Source organism: Chroicocephalus ridibundus, chromosome 9 (genome assembly GCF_963924245.1).
Source record: "Chroicocephalus ridibundus chromosome 9, bChrRid1.1, whole genome shotgun sequence".
Lineage (NCBI taxonomy): Eukaryota > Metazoa > Chordata > Aves > Charadriiformes > Laridae > Chroicocephalus > Chroicocephalus ridibundus.
This window is the reverse complement of record NC_086292.1, coordinates 30039820-30054518: the sequence shown is the minus strand read 5'-3', so window position 1 is coordinate 30054518 and position 14699 is coordinate 30039820. Positions and strand designations below refer to the sequence as shown.

At 41.5% G+C, this 14699-nt stretch overlaps 1 protein-coding gene across 1 annotated transcript in view; it reads left to right on the top strand.

Annotated features, from left to right (window-relative positions):
* Positions 1–14699, top strand: part of TMEM266 (transmembrane protein 266) — a 64199-nt gene that overhangs the window by 34044 nt on the left and 15456 nt on the right. The window contains exons 8-10 of the mRNA XM_063347368.1: positions 27–165; positions 1650–1765; positions 11315–11501. Of these exons, the coding sequence (XP_063203438.1) occupies positions 27–165; positions 1650–1765; positions 11315–11501 (442 nt within the window). The remainder of the gene's footprint in view (positions 1–26; positions 166–1649; positions 1766–11314; positions 11502–14699) is intronic.

Below are 14699 nucleotides of genomic sequence, written 5' to 3'. Positions count from 1 at the left end.
GTTTGAAAAAACTGATTTCTCTCTAGGTGTTTGACGGTGCTGTTATAATCTTGTCCTTGGCACCAATGGTGGCCTCAACAGTGGCTAATGGCCCCAGCAGCCCATGGGATGCTATCAGCCTTATTATCACACTACGAATATGGAGAGTGAAGAGGATCGTTGATGGTGAGTCGTGATTCAGTTTGTGACTGCAAGAATTACCTGGCAGACTAGGAAAAGTTTTTAAAAGTATTAAAAGATTGCTTGCCACCACTGTTTCTGTGGTTCTCCTTCCTCTTACGTTTTAAAAGCACTGAACAGAAGAGAGAGTGTGACTCCCATGGAATAGGTCTCAAGTTCATTGCTTTATCTCCTGTTCCCTGTGAGCCTTTATAATTGATTGGTTTGGCTTTGTTAGGCACCTTCACATCCCCTGTCCTGTAAAGTAAATGCCCTGACTGCTTCCTGTCTTTTGTCACCAGATCTCATTCCTGATTCTGCAAAACACTTGCTTCCAATCTGCTTTCTGATATTTGCTGCATCCTCCCCATTTCCATACAGCTAGCTCTGTCCTGGGGCTTTCTTTTCCAAGTTCTTGTCTGTAATATAATTTTTATGTCAGATTCCAGGAACGTTTTCTTACCATGGGGGTTCCATGCTGAAGGTGCTCTCTGCAATGCTGGTGTGCATCTCTTCGCACAGACCTGTGTGGGGAAGCACCAGGGGAGATAAAGCCCCAGCAAGTCAAGGTTGCAGAGAGCAGAACTGGTGACTGTGCCTGGACACAAGGACTTTGTGTTCCGCAGTTTCAGACATTTCAGGTTACAGGGAAAAGAGGTGGAAGAGGAATAAACGAATTTTGCTCATGTGTGAAAGATCAGAGTCAAGTTGTTATTTTGGGTTTAGATGTCCTGGAAACTCTGTTTGAGAGTTGAGGAGAGGTGGTAGCCCTCTGACTGATGTGTACAAGAACAGGTCAGGGTCTTTGTGTAGCTTCAGAAAACATCAAGAATTGCAATATGCATTGAACAGCTTTGCTGATCAGTCGGAGTTTGCCAGAGGTATGACAGGAGCAAAATTTCCAGAGACATTCAGAAGACCTATTGAAAATGGGGCTGTAGCTTGAAAAGCAATAGAAGGTAAATGCCTTTTTTTTTTTTTTTTTTTTTTTTAATATCCTTCTTAGTCTGCTGTTTCCATTAAGGACTTATTTCTTACCACAAAGTCTAGGAATTAAATGCTTAGGGCTCTGGAATAGTTCTTTTCCTAAGGGAGCCATGCTGTTCAGGTTTAGAGGGGATGGGCCTAACTCTAAGCAGAAAATCCTCCTACCCAGCAGTTCAGGAAGTCTGTGGTAAACACTGGAAAAGATCCGTATTAGTGCAGCAGAAGCTAGGAAGCGCATGCAGGATGCATTTCATCTCAGCCAGGCAAATGGAGATCTGACCAAACAAGATCTGGACCCTGCTGATGACCTGCATTTCTCATGTTAGAAATCCTTCCCTAGAAGAAATACTCTAGTGCTGTTTCTACAAGAAATACTCTAGTTCTCTGGGTGCAAGTGAAAGGGCTGATGTTCTTTGGCCTGTAAAGGTCTGTAAGGTTTTCCTTCTGATAAAAAAAACCAAATCACCGCTGGGTTACTCTAAGTGTGTGTTTGTGTTTTCCAGCCTATGTCCTTCCAGTGAAAGTGGAGATGGAGATGATGATTCAGCAATATGAGAAGGCAAAGGTTATTCAAGATGAGCAGCTGGAAAGACTAACCCAGATCTGCCAAGAACAAGGGGTAAAGTTCACTTATGTCTTTATTTACACATAGCTTGTCATGGCAAATCAAACAGTTCATGTACTTAGCTGTAAGCTAAGGTTTGAGAAGTATCACTAGGACTTCTGTTGTAAGGTGACAGGTCTCAGTGTTAAGGAAGTATTAGCTGCAGCCAGGATATTGTCAGCATGCTATTTGTCAAACAGCAGTTGTCTCCCTCTGCTGCTGTGCTTGTGTTTTTTAAGGTGAGGAAAACAAATGTGAGGAATAGAAAAAGAATGCTTCCAGTATGTAATTTATTGAATGAGTACAGATAGCTTGACATAATACTAAGAACATGCAAAAGTCATTGCTGTTGTTGGAGACTACAGCTATATTAAGGCCATATTCCTAGGAAAAGTATAGGCAGTTGAAAGCTAATGAATCTCCCTGCTTTAAATGTAGAAGGCAGCTTCCCTGTAGGTCAGTCAGAGATTCTTTTTGCAGACTCAAAATGTTGCAGTAGAAACTTCTAGTTGCCGGAAGCAAGTCAAGATTTAAGACTCTTCCCAGGCCCCCAAAACGTTCAGTGATTCAGCCTTGAGGTAAGGGAAGGTGAAGTTTGAAATATCTCAAATGAATATATTTACATGAAAAAGGTGTAAAACTACTGTTTGGGCAATGAGCCAGGAGTTTTTGCAGTTTGTTTCACGCAAATGGGTTCTGGAATAACCTGGATGTATCCCTGGAAAACCAGGGATGTATGTTGAGGCCCAGGCTAAGTGAGGCATTCAGGTGGCCCTCAAACCACAACAGAATGATCCCCCGAGTGACTTCTTGTTTCTGTTCTAAGGGTAACTATGAGGTGCCCAAATAAATCCTGGAGATTTCTAGCTCCAGTTCCCACTCCTCACTTGTGGTAGGTGCTTTTCAAATGCAAAATGAGGAGACCTGTAAGTCTGAATGGCTCAATCAGTCAAAAGGTTGAAGGGCCTGAGCAGATGGGAGGAGAGGCAACTCGTCCCAGGACAGACCAGCTGCCCAAAGGGTGCATAATCTGAAGGAGGGATTTAGATGCCATTCTTTTACCAAAGAACCTAAAATACTTGTGAAACCATCGATATTTAGGTCCCCAAATGGCTTTTTAGATTTAATGCCAAGTCTCAACCTAGGATTCTGCAATGAACTCTGGGTGGTGCTAGGTTGCCTTGTCTGTGTGATGAATTTGGAAGACCTGTTGACAGTATGTGCCATTTCATAAAACTGTTTTTGGTAGTCTCTCATGTTAACCATAGCAAAAATGAGTTAATTCCAACTATATAAGTATCTTCAGTGGCAAAACTGCAGTCCTCTTCATGACAACTTTGCACAATGATAAGAAGTCATTCGTGGTTCTGCCATGGTTGTGAAATGAACAGAGAAATGGTATATACCCCGTTTTACAGGGGGAGTTTATCCTTTGACCAAACACACTAGGCAATTCAGCGATTTCTTGAGTCCTGTTGCAGTATTTTGTCTGTCAGACCATGCTACTGGGCTAAAGTTCTTGACAGTCATAAATTTGAAAACATTCATTTTTCGGAAATGTATAATGCAGCCGAATAACCCTCTCAGCCTCTAAACAATTTTCGGTGTTGTTATTTCATAGTCTTTGAGTAAAGACAGGCTCGTTACCCCAAGTGAGGTTCAGGAGCAGGTTTTGCAGCTCTCCATTGTGATCCATGTACTCCTTATCTGCATACCTGGATTGCAAAATGTCTGAGCATAGTAGCCCAAATCTGATGGTTACAGCATAGCTATGCATCAAGCACAAAGAAATACTGCATTGGTAGATGAGTAAGTCTGTGAAAACAGAGCAGGTTCTCTCCTCGCTTTCAAGTGTCATCAGCTATGGAAAAATATGGACTATTGAAAAATGACAATATACTAATCCCTCTTATTTTACTGTCCTGACTTCCTGCCAAACAAATGTCTCAGCTGTATAATATGAGGTAAATGTACTAGTTTGCTACATTTAGCATAATAAGATTGACACAAGTACTGCATTATTTCTTTGTAAATTATTAGCTTCATAAGTCAGTCAAGAACAAGTTGTCAGCATTATAATATTCGCATTAACATTGTGTACAGTATCTGGTGGGAAAAATGTCTCCTAATGGTATTTAATGTCTAAAATTCTGCCAGGTTTTTGCTTTTTCATTTGATCATCTTTCCTGACCTTTTTGAAGGATTGCTCATTCGTGGAGTTTAAGCGTGGTTGTCTGTGTTTTTGAGTGAAGGTTTGCCTACAGTGGTCTGGCTGTTCTCAAATCTGGAGTGTCGGCAGGGAGGGATTCCAGTTTGCCTTGTCTGTGTGGTGCCACCTCTGGCACAGGCAGATGGGATAGCCGGGAGCTGCCTGTCGGGGTTGACCTGTTGCCTCAGATACATGCTGGGGCACACCGGTGCCAGCCCAAGTGGGAAGAATGGGCAAGCCACCGTGGTTACCTTCATCCCAGCAGTGGATGTAGATACCGATTCATCCCGAGCTTGTATCTTTGTGACCACACTGATGATTTGCATTTATTTACTAATTATAGACAGGGATGAAAACATTCCTGTTAGAAAGACTTCCCAGCACTTCCTTTTCTGAGATCCTGCGTTTAGTTTCTTAATGTTTTGCCACTAGTCAGGCAATTAGGATTGACATTCTCAAGGTCTGGCATCTTCCGCAGATGAAGTGATTTTGAAAGTTTCAGACAAAATCTTATTTCTGAAGAGGAATTGTGGAAAAAAAAAAAATAGCCTGTTTTGTTTGGAATTTAAAACAAAAATAATTGGTGGCCAGTTCTCTGAGAAGTCCCATGCCTTCCTGTTTTGAAGCTGGTATACTTAACACTTTACAGGCAAAATGGAGTTCCTGCTTTAGAAAAGTAAAAGCAGGAAAGATGTAACCTCCCTGCATCTTACTTTTTGAATTCTGTTTCTTTTGTCAGTTGTATATTTTTTGGTCAGTGATAGGGTATCACAGCTATAAAGTACATTTCCATTCCTGAATGACATTGGAGACGTACTTTTGCAAACATGAAAACTCTTTCCAGATGTTGATTTTTGGCTAGCCATACATCTGAAAACCAGAAATATATTTTATAAATTATAGTTGCACGGACCACCGCTTTGTTCTCTGCAGTACCCCACTGAAACTGTTTGAATAGTTTTCTGTTCTATTTATCCTCCCTTGGCCAAGAAAGAAGTCGTTAAAAGGGAGTGGAGCATGAGGGCAGTCAAGGCAGAAAATACTGAAAGGGCTGATGGCTGTACAGGACCTCACAAAACATGGGAAGCATTAACAGTCACAGTAAACGGATTTCTGAAAATGAGTAAAGGTAAAAAGGTCTCATTGCAATAACTATCAAAAATATGACAAGAATGTAGTGCTGATGGTGTTGTTTTATCAGAATAACTTCAGTGAAATTGCAAAACAAAGTTCCAAAGATTCATTAAAAATGCAAATTCCAGTCAGGGAAGATTGCTTTTTTCCTTTGCTATCACCTGTAAAGGAATTTCCATTTCTGATAATAGATCTACTACATGAGCTTTTCTGCTTAACTTTCAGAGGAGTCATTCAGCTGAGTACAGTGCAGCCAAGACTATGTATTCAGCCTTATCACAAGAGCTCCTTTTCTGTCAACTCCTATAGAATTGGGGTTTTCATCATTCTTGAAGCTGCAACAACTATGAAAGCTATAATTTCTTTTTTATCTTGGAATATAATTTGTACAACAGCTGCTAGTTTAATGACAGGGCTATTTAGCTGGTAAAATTACCTATTGGAGAAATAACTTATGTTATCCTTTTGCAATAATTTTAATTTATTTCTAACTACCAGTCATTTTGTTGGGGAATGGAAAGCAGCCAAGGTCATCCTGTGTTTCATTCTGCCCATAAATCATTAGTTTGCAACTGTCTCCTGGTTTTTATTGTTACCAACAATGGCTAAACTAATGGAAATAAACATTGGATTGTATCCCAGTGGCAGATGAGTTTTAGGGCAGGGCATTCTGTACAGACAGCACTAATAGAATTGAGCAAAGTTATTGCTCCCGCATTAGACACAAGTAAGCTTCTGGCTAAAATGTTCATTGATCTCTCTGAAACTATGTCAATCATACTCTGTTGCTGGACCATTAAAGGGAACTACTATATGATTCACTGCTAAGTCCCTTTTTGAGTCTTATATGCATGTTGTAAAATATCAGATAGGATGGGTGGCATGTTTTATATAACCAGGCATGTAAACTGAGATGTTATCTAGAGCTCTGGGTAGGTCTCTCATTTTACTTGCTTATAAATAATCACGTTATGCATTCTTTGAGGGAGGAAGTGCACAGGTGTGCCCCATAGTTCTTTCTGGTTTGTTTCCTGCCAAAATATTGTGAAGCTTGTGATACAGGAGGACAGGTAAAATTTTTGAAAACACTGAATACATTCAAATTTATCATTTTCACATTAGCCATGTGTATCACACCGTTATTGTGGTCTTCAACTTCCTCGTGAGAAGATGTAACCAGGCTCTTCTCAGAGGTGCACACTGACAGTAGACAAGCTTGGAATGTGCAAAATTCCTTTTAAATATAAGAACAAACATTTTTGCTAGGAGAATAGTTAGGCACTGGAGCAGATTGCCAGGGAGGTTGTGGTATATGTAACCTTGGAGATGTTCAACTTGACAGGACAGGCTTTTACCAGCCTGAGCTAAATGGACTTGCTTTAAGCAGGGTGTTGGGCTAGATGACCTTCACAGGTCCATTTCAGCCTGGATCATGCTGTCATTCTATGAAGTTTTCAAATATATTTTTTCCATTGAAAAGTATGTTAGGAACGTATTGATAAAGGAGCCCACCAGAAGCTACCAAAGTGTATGTAATTAATGATAATGAATATGATAGATGTCCTGGTAAATAATATCAGTAGCAGTCTCAAGTGCTCAGTTTGTAATTATCTTGAGTCAAGAGGTGGTTTACCTTAGTCTCCTTGATCGCAACAAGTTACCTTCCACACAACAGCATAACTTGCCCACTGGCTCTCTGTGGCATTTAGAAGGTTCTTAAAACAGAGATGATACCTATAAGTCCAAATTTAAACAAATCAAAGCACGTGTGTAAGTTTGTATGCTTTTTTCTTTTTTTCCTCATGATATGCATAATATGCATAATAAGCATCCTTCATTACAGGCTGAGGGAAGGATGGTCTACCTGAAAACACGAAACACAGTTTCTCAGTATGGCTCTCCTGCAGTTTTCTGTATCAGAGAGGCCCAGGGCTACATTCAGATAGCTACATCAGCTCCTACGCAAATAGAAATTTCATGTGTTTAACTTGGCCCAGAATTTTTACTTAAAAAGACTGTTATATTTTATACCTTTTAATGATTTATTTAACCTGCCCTGGGCTGCATGACATGCAGTCAGAGCAATCTCATTAGCTCTTTTACCCATTAGAACTGCCCGAGGTCAGTGTTCAATATCATGTTCAATAGATATAAGCACCTACAACATAATTTGCTCATGCAGTCTCTCATTGAATTATGCCCGTAAGGAACACCTACTTCTCTTATACTTAACCTTTGTTTTTAGTGGGTTGCTTTTAGTGGCTAAAACTGTATTCCAGCTTCTACAATATCTTGGGATTGTTTTTAAGTAATAATTGGAAACAATGAATATTGAACTGATCTCCAGAGTAGATGCGTGCCTTTTGTGAGCAAGAATCTTTGTTTCTTGTTTAACTTTTCCTAGATATTTTATCGAATGTCCTTTTGTTTTCTTAAATGAATCCTTTTGATAAATGGTGATTTTTCCATCCTACCCAGTCCCTTTTTGAACATGCTAGAGACACAGAGAGTTTGGTTTTGCATTTGGAAGCAGTGTATTGGTTTGGGTTTTGACTCTGTCTTATGCTCTGTGTCTGTAACAGAGTTATGCTTCTGCATCTCTGTGGAACATGTTGTATGGATCACTTTGCATCAGTGACAGTAAAATGTGGGAGTGAGACAAACACCATTATTACAATGAATACCTTCTTCTCTGTCAATAAAACAAATACAGGTTTTTGCTTACACAACAGTATTTAATTCTAGCTTTCCGCTGTTTCAATGACTACACAGACTTTGGGGCAAACATAAGTGGGACCTGGAAGCTGACCATCTGAGGTAATGGAAAAGTGGAAGGTAGAGCCTGTGTTAACCAGATGCAGCTGCGTGGTTTCGTAGGCAACATCAGTTTCTGCTGTTATCTTTCTGAACATCTCTGTGTGTGCTATTATTCACCTTGCACAGGATGTTGGGGTCCAGAGCACTGTGCTGCTTTACTGTGCCCAGGAATTCAATCCTTATATCTGCTCTTGATAGTCTCATGTTCAGCTCTGGATTTTAGACCAGCTGAACTAGCTCCGTGTTAAGAGCTGAAAATAAGACAAGCATGTGGATTGTGTTTGCAGCTAGCAATAAAAGAGGGTTCACATATCACTTAAAAAGTTGCAAGTCCTGCATACGCTTCTCAGGCAGTGGATGACGGAGGCGTTGCATGAGCCAAGACACCAGGTCTAGGTTTCAGTTTCTGCTAGAATGTGACATTTGTGCGATCTTCCTAGGCAGGTGCTTCCTCTGCTGCTGTAGGCACAAGCATGTATTTCTGCTTTTCAACCATAAGATGGCAGCAAAGCCCGTTCTGTTTTTCGCATTCCCAGCGGTACTCGCTGTTCACCTGAGTAACTCTGGCAGTAATCCAGTTTCTCATGCTGTACTGTGGTTAGGATTCAAGCAGGATAGTAGTTTTTCCCATATAAATAGGAAATAAAGAATTGTTTGGACAAAGTGTAGTTGTCCAGCAATGATCCCAGGTGATCCCAGCAATGGTTGCAGACTGCTGCTTGATCCAGCATGCCAGGCCGAGTAGTTCATAGCTTGTTGGCAGAGCTGTATTGAACAATAGAATTTATGAACTCATCTACTAAAAACTGAGTGGTGACTGGGCATGGAAATTTTAAGATTGACAACAATCTGTGGATATTTGGAAACGCTTTCTTTATTGATTGGAACGCGTAAGTGAGCATCAGAAAGTCTGGTCTCTTCCCTCATTTTTGCTGTAGGTTCAGCGTAGCAGGAAAGATCACCTAATGTGCTTCCTTTTTCACATCTGTAAAATGCAGTGATTCCCTACAATCTTTTGTTTGTTGCAAGGTTCAACCAATCTTCGTAAATGCTTAAGCTGGTTAAATTAGGCGTGGTGCAGAAATAGAATTGTTGAGCTGACTTTAGGTAGTTTTATCTATTTGTGTTATAAAATACCTGCCATTTTTTTTCTCTTCCATGAAAAAAGAAATCGTATCCTGCCTCTAGGCCAGAATTAAGCATTTTAGTGGCAATATTTCTTTTTCTGACACACAGGAATGTTTTTGAAGGAAGAAAAGTGAAATGTAGAAAAACAGTAATGATGCCTAATTCTTATTGCCATTTAGTTTGAGCCAGGCAAGTAGATACGGTTAGGCACTATTTTTTTAAAAAGTCTCCAGATTTATTTTTTGCCTATCATGTTTGAGTGCATTTCTTCATTTAAACCAAGGGAGTGTCTGAAAGGGTATCTTTCTCCCTTTAAAGGTGAAACGTAAGATATTTTGGGATTTCTTTTTCTTTGAAGTCAAGGATAAAACCTGAAATTCTCTTGTGTTGTAAAGCTGAACTCCAGACAGTCCTTTCACGGCTGGATGACACATTCATGCTGGCACCTCTGGTATGGCACGGGTGCCTTAAGTCTCAGGAAGCTTAGGGCTGGCTGGGGAAAGAGTTAGCACTCCCAGTTTGCTAATTCTTCCTAGCTGATAGGTTAACACAAAAAACACCACCTGGGACCTGCCATGGAGGTTTCATTGCAGGAATCAAGGAGCAGTGTATTTTGACATTTGCTGATACTATCTGGCTCCTCTGACTGCCACTGTCAGAGGACCTTTGGCTAAGAGCAGGGAGCATGTCATGCAGCCAGCTGTCTGCAGCGGACAGACCTCTGTCCACTGATATCAAGAGAGACGAAAAGCTGTGTGCTTTGTTAGATCCCTCTATGGGGTGGTTTGAATGTGATCTGGAAAGCTTAAACTGCTCTTTTGCTCGCTAGATTTGAGCCTTGCAGTGGGCCTTCCAGTTATTGTAGTTCCTTCCCCTATGCTCTGGAAAGCAGATAGTCTCCAGATGTGGCAAACTGGAATCCCTTTTTCTTCTCTCTTTTTTTTTTTATTTCTAAAATCTGCGGAAACTCTGTCTTGTTTCCCTTCCAGTCGCTTACACGGCTTGGAGGAACTGCTGATGCTCTGCAGCGCGCCTGGGGTTTGCGCCGTGTCTGATGTGGACTGCGGTGGAACAGACTAGGTCCACTGACGGATTCCAAAATCTGACAGCAAAGTAATTTGAGTCAGCATCTGAGAGGCAAGAGCCAGAACCAGATTCATTTAGCCTACATGCTATTACACACCAGTTTTCAAGCATGGAGGTGCTAATTCCATCTCTGTTGTAAATGCGGAGTGACAGGTGCAGTGTGGCTCAACGTAGCATCGTGCTTTCTGATGGCTTTTCAGGCCTTGAACTATGGCAGGCCCAGCAATGCTAAATTTTAAATGCCTTAGCCTATTACTCGCCTCATTTGCTTTTCCCTCTCAGACTCTCTATAATTAGACGTGACTTGGTCACTGCTGTACTACTGATCTTAAAAAGAGTTTTAAAAAGAGAAACTGTCTGCCATACAGCCCCACAGCTGTGCTGGATGGCAGAGGGGAAGGACGGTGGGATCTTGTAGTGCCTCTTTAAGGGTTTAAAAGGGTCTCTGCTGCCTCTCCAGAAAAATTAGTTTCCTTCTTGCATTGTGGAAGACCTATGACTGTCAAACACAAGAGAAAAATGCTGTGTCCATCAGTCAGATTGTACCCAGTAGCATCTGTCTTTTTGTCAGCGGCTGCTGTATAACACCAGTCATGAGGCAAATCCCCTCCTGACTGCAGAGACTGTCGTGGCTTGTATATTTGAGGGGACTGGCCAGAAAAGTGGCAACCTTACCAAGGGTTTTCTGCACACTGTTGAGATTTCAAGCTGGAAGAGGACTGTGGTGTCCCTCCCCTTTGCCCAGTTAGTGGGGGAGGACCATCCTGGGTACTGCTTAGAGAACCTCCCTCCACAGAAATCCTCATTACGCACTCTAGCAGATTAGGGATGTTTGTCACGAACCTAAATCCGTACGTGCCTGTTAAGAATTCTATAAAGATTTCATTTGATTTGGCAGTTATGTCTTTTAAAAATTGTCCAAAATCATATCTTCAGGATGCAGACATGTACAAAATTAAGAACAGCATGAGGCAGTCATTATTTTTAGATCATGTGAACAATGATCCGGCTCACATGGGCTCTGGGAGAGCATCGGAAGCTTGGACTCGCATCCTGGCTCAACCACATCGTGTGTACTGTCACCAGTTGGTAGTGGTTTAGTGATAAAATGAGTAATAGGTCCTCAACTGTAGAATATAGACTTCTGGCCGTGCTTATACATGAATATGTGGTGGTGTTTTTTCCTCTAGTTTGAAATCAGGCAGCTGAGGGCCCACCTTGCTCAGCAGGACTTGGATCTGGCTGCAGAGAGAGAGGCTGCGCTGCAGGTCCCACATGTACTGAACAAACAGAGCAGCAACAGGTACAAGGTGGTGGCAACTGAAGATTCAGACGATGACACCACTGAGAACATCACTGAGCTGCGACCCCCACGAGGTGAGTGCTGCCTGCGTGCTGCTGCCCACTGGCACAGCTGGGTCCCTTACATGGAGTTATTGAACTTACTAAATATTTTCGCTCTACCAGGGAATTGATTACTTTCCCTGGAGACTGCATTTTCCCATTTTTGCAAAGAGGCTGCATCTGCTTCAAAGTGGCAGGAGCTGTTGTATTTTTGAGTAGATTATGAACACACCCAATAAAATGACTCGGGAAGAAAATGACTATAATGTATCTTCCCAGTGTCCTCATGATTATATCCATCAAACGCTAAAGAAGCAGCAGCCAAATCAGATTGGCAAAATGATAATCACTCAGAGGTAAAAGCAGGGAAGTTGAGAACAATGTTGAAAAACAGTTTTGGTCTTTGGCCACTTGCATTTCTGTGGTTTAGAGAGGACCCATGCATCAGCTGTGAAGCTTGCCTTGCCTGGAGGCTATGTTCTCACTAGGTTGCTTAAAACTGCCAATGCCGGACAGCCCAGCTGTGCTTGGACAGGGCAGCTCTGGTGCCAGACGAGGAGTGATGCACTGTGTAGGCAGCTCCTGCTCAGATGCCTAAGTGCCACGTGACTAGTGAATAACAGTCCATTGTCGGTGAGCTGTCTGTTGGGCAGGTGTGTGGTTCAGGGGAATGTCAACAGTCAGATTACTTGGATCCATTTTTTAGCACACAAGTGCTAGACCAGAAGTATTTTTGGAAATGACATGGCTGCTTTTCCTGTGATCCCCGAACCCTTCCAATGGAGTGCAGAATGTGTCCTGATCTCAGTAACAATTAACATAATATTCCAGAGGAGACAACGCTTTCTACCTTAGCAATATGTTAGTTTTTCTTGGACATCTTAGCTTGATTATTATAGCAGATGAGCAGTATGTGAATATATCTGAATTAGAGATTTGCATGCATATTTTGGTCAAACTCCTTAGAATTCAAGTAACAGAAGTACTTTAATCAAAAGGTTTAAGAGAAAAAGCTCACCGGACATATTCAAATGATAATCCTTTCCATTCTCTGCACAGTAATGAAGGCATGTAGAAATTGTTTTTGTTTTTTCCTCTTCATAATATCTAGGCGCTAACCGCAATTCAGCCATTAATTATTTCTGATTTGAAATTGTATTTAAAAGCAGGCAGTTGAGCAGACTGCCCCCTAAAATGCATTTCCCCCTATTTTGTAGGATTTCAGAGGTTTCCCAAGTGGATATATTATAATTTATGCATGTGTTCCTTGAGGGTTACATTTGGAAATGGAGAATGTTGTGCACATTATAAGGAGGTTTGCTGAAATTTTAGTGCTGTGGAGATTCATCTCAAAATTCTTCTGTCCAAGGTATTCATGCCATCATCCAAGTTAATACAAATACTCATTATTTATTTTTCCCTGCAAAATGCTGGCCATACATGCAACAAAGTAGACACACAATCTTCAGGATTGATTTCTACATTCAGTTAGGTTACGTGATTAGAGAGATGCATGCTTTTCACTGAAAAAAGGCGTTCGGCAAATAAGAAAACATATATTACTTTACATATCAGGTAAGGTGCAGTTATGTTGTATTTAAACATTCATACTGAGTATACAGAATTAATTTCTGATTCCAAGAGGTCATCAAAGAATACAGGAGGAAATATTTTTTGTGCATTGTATCATATATTACATACAAAGCCTTTGTAGATGCATTATTTTGAGCAGTTGTCCTTAGAAGCGTAATTTGGGTGACTCCATTTGAACAATTGTCCTTTATGTTGAATGACGCAGGAGATGGACACAAAAAAAATTCCTTTGGTCTTACAGCAAGGGACACCCATCTGTGACAGTCTGCCATCACAGTCGAGTACCGACAAGGGGACCAAGTTAAGATTGCATGAGAAACCACAAACCCAGCAATAATAATCAGTGCTTTAGTTCACAATCCAGGTAACAGTCAATTGAGGCAGAGGATTTTGCGTGTAATTTTCTGAATTATTTTGCAAAGGAAAGTAGTAGTAAGCTACCAAGGCTTTGAATCCTGCACTAGCAGTGCTGGCTTAGAGACTGCTTCTGTGTAAGCTACAGGATTTCAAAACCTCAATGAAAAGCTTGAGAAGGCAGTTACCCCTGGGAAAGCATGTCATGAGGCAGTCCTGCCTGGTTCTTCTCCCTCCCCACCTCAACTGGGTCTTTCTTCTCCATCTCTCCCAGCACCAACTTGCACTCCCAGTAATATGCTGGCTGTTCCTGCAGTAGCTTTCACCATTATCACTTTGGCATGCTGCCCACATTTTCTTCATCTACAGCATGGCCATTCTGACCAATAACTGTATCAGCAAAACCTGAATGTGTTATGTTGGATGGAAGAAGAGCGTGTCTTCAGCTGAAGGTGCCTCCATTTGCACAGTGTGGAAGGTATATGTCTGGTTGGTGTAGGATCTCCCCTCCTGGTCAGGCACATGAAGTACTCCTGCAACCTGGCTCTGCAGAGCACAGACAATCAAGACCTGTAGGTCATTTGTGTATCCTCCTACTTCTCACATGCTGTGCTGTCTTCGGGGCTTTCCACACCACTTGCTTTGCCTGGAACTGTAAGCCACCAGTGTTTTAAATCCCGACTTTCAATCAAGGGCTATGTTTTGCAAGTTAAACCTCTGTGTCAGACCACATTAGGAATTGTTTTGCATCCATTTTCTCTAAGCTGTGGTTTTCCTCCTTAAAGATTTCAGCATGATGACTGCAGTTAATCACTCTGTGTGCCACATGGCATTTGTGAGCTTTGAAAACTATCTGCAGTTGCACTGACTAAATGGAGGGGAAATAAGGGACTAGGTTGCTAATACTGTTAAAAGAAAAGCTACAGTTCAGCTGTTGGGCAAAACAGGCTCTGATGTGCTGGTCACTTATGCTCTGGCAGGACATTAGCCCTACGTACAACACCTGAGGGTAGGGTATGGCATGGAATGCATGTGTTTGTGCCAAACTTAACTTTGTCAGCCTTCAAAAAAATCACGGTCTTTGGAGACCCCTGAATTGTGCCAAACCAGCAAGCTTGAGTTGGCTGGAGAACATACTGCATGAGAAAACGGGATATTCCATCTCAAGCTAATCTTATTTCCCCCATCTATATTGAACAATGGAAACATTCAGTGCAGAATACTTTACCGCGAAGGGGTTATGGAATAAGAAAGCATTCAGACTCATTTCCCTACCTGGGAGTT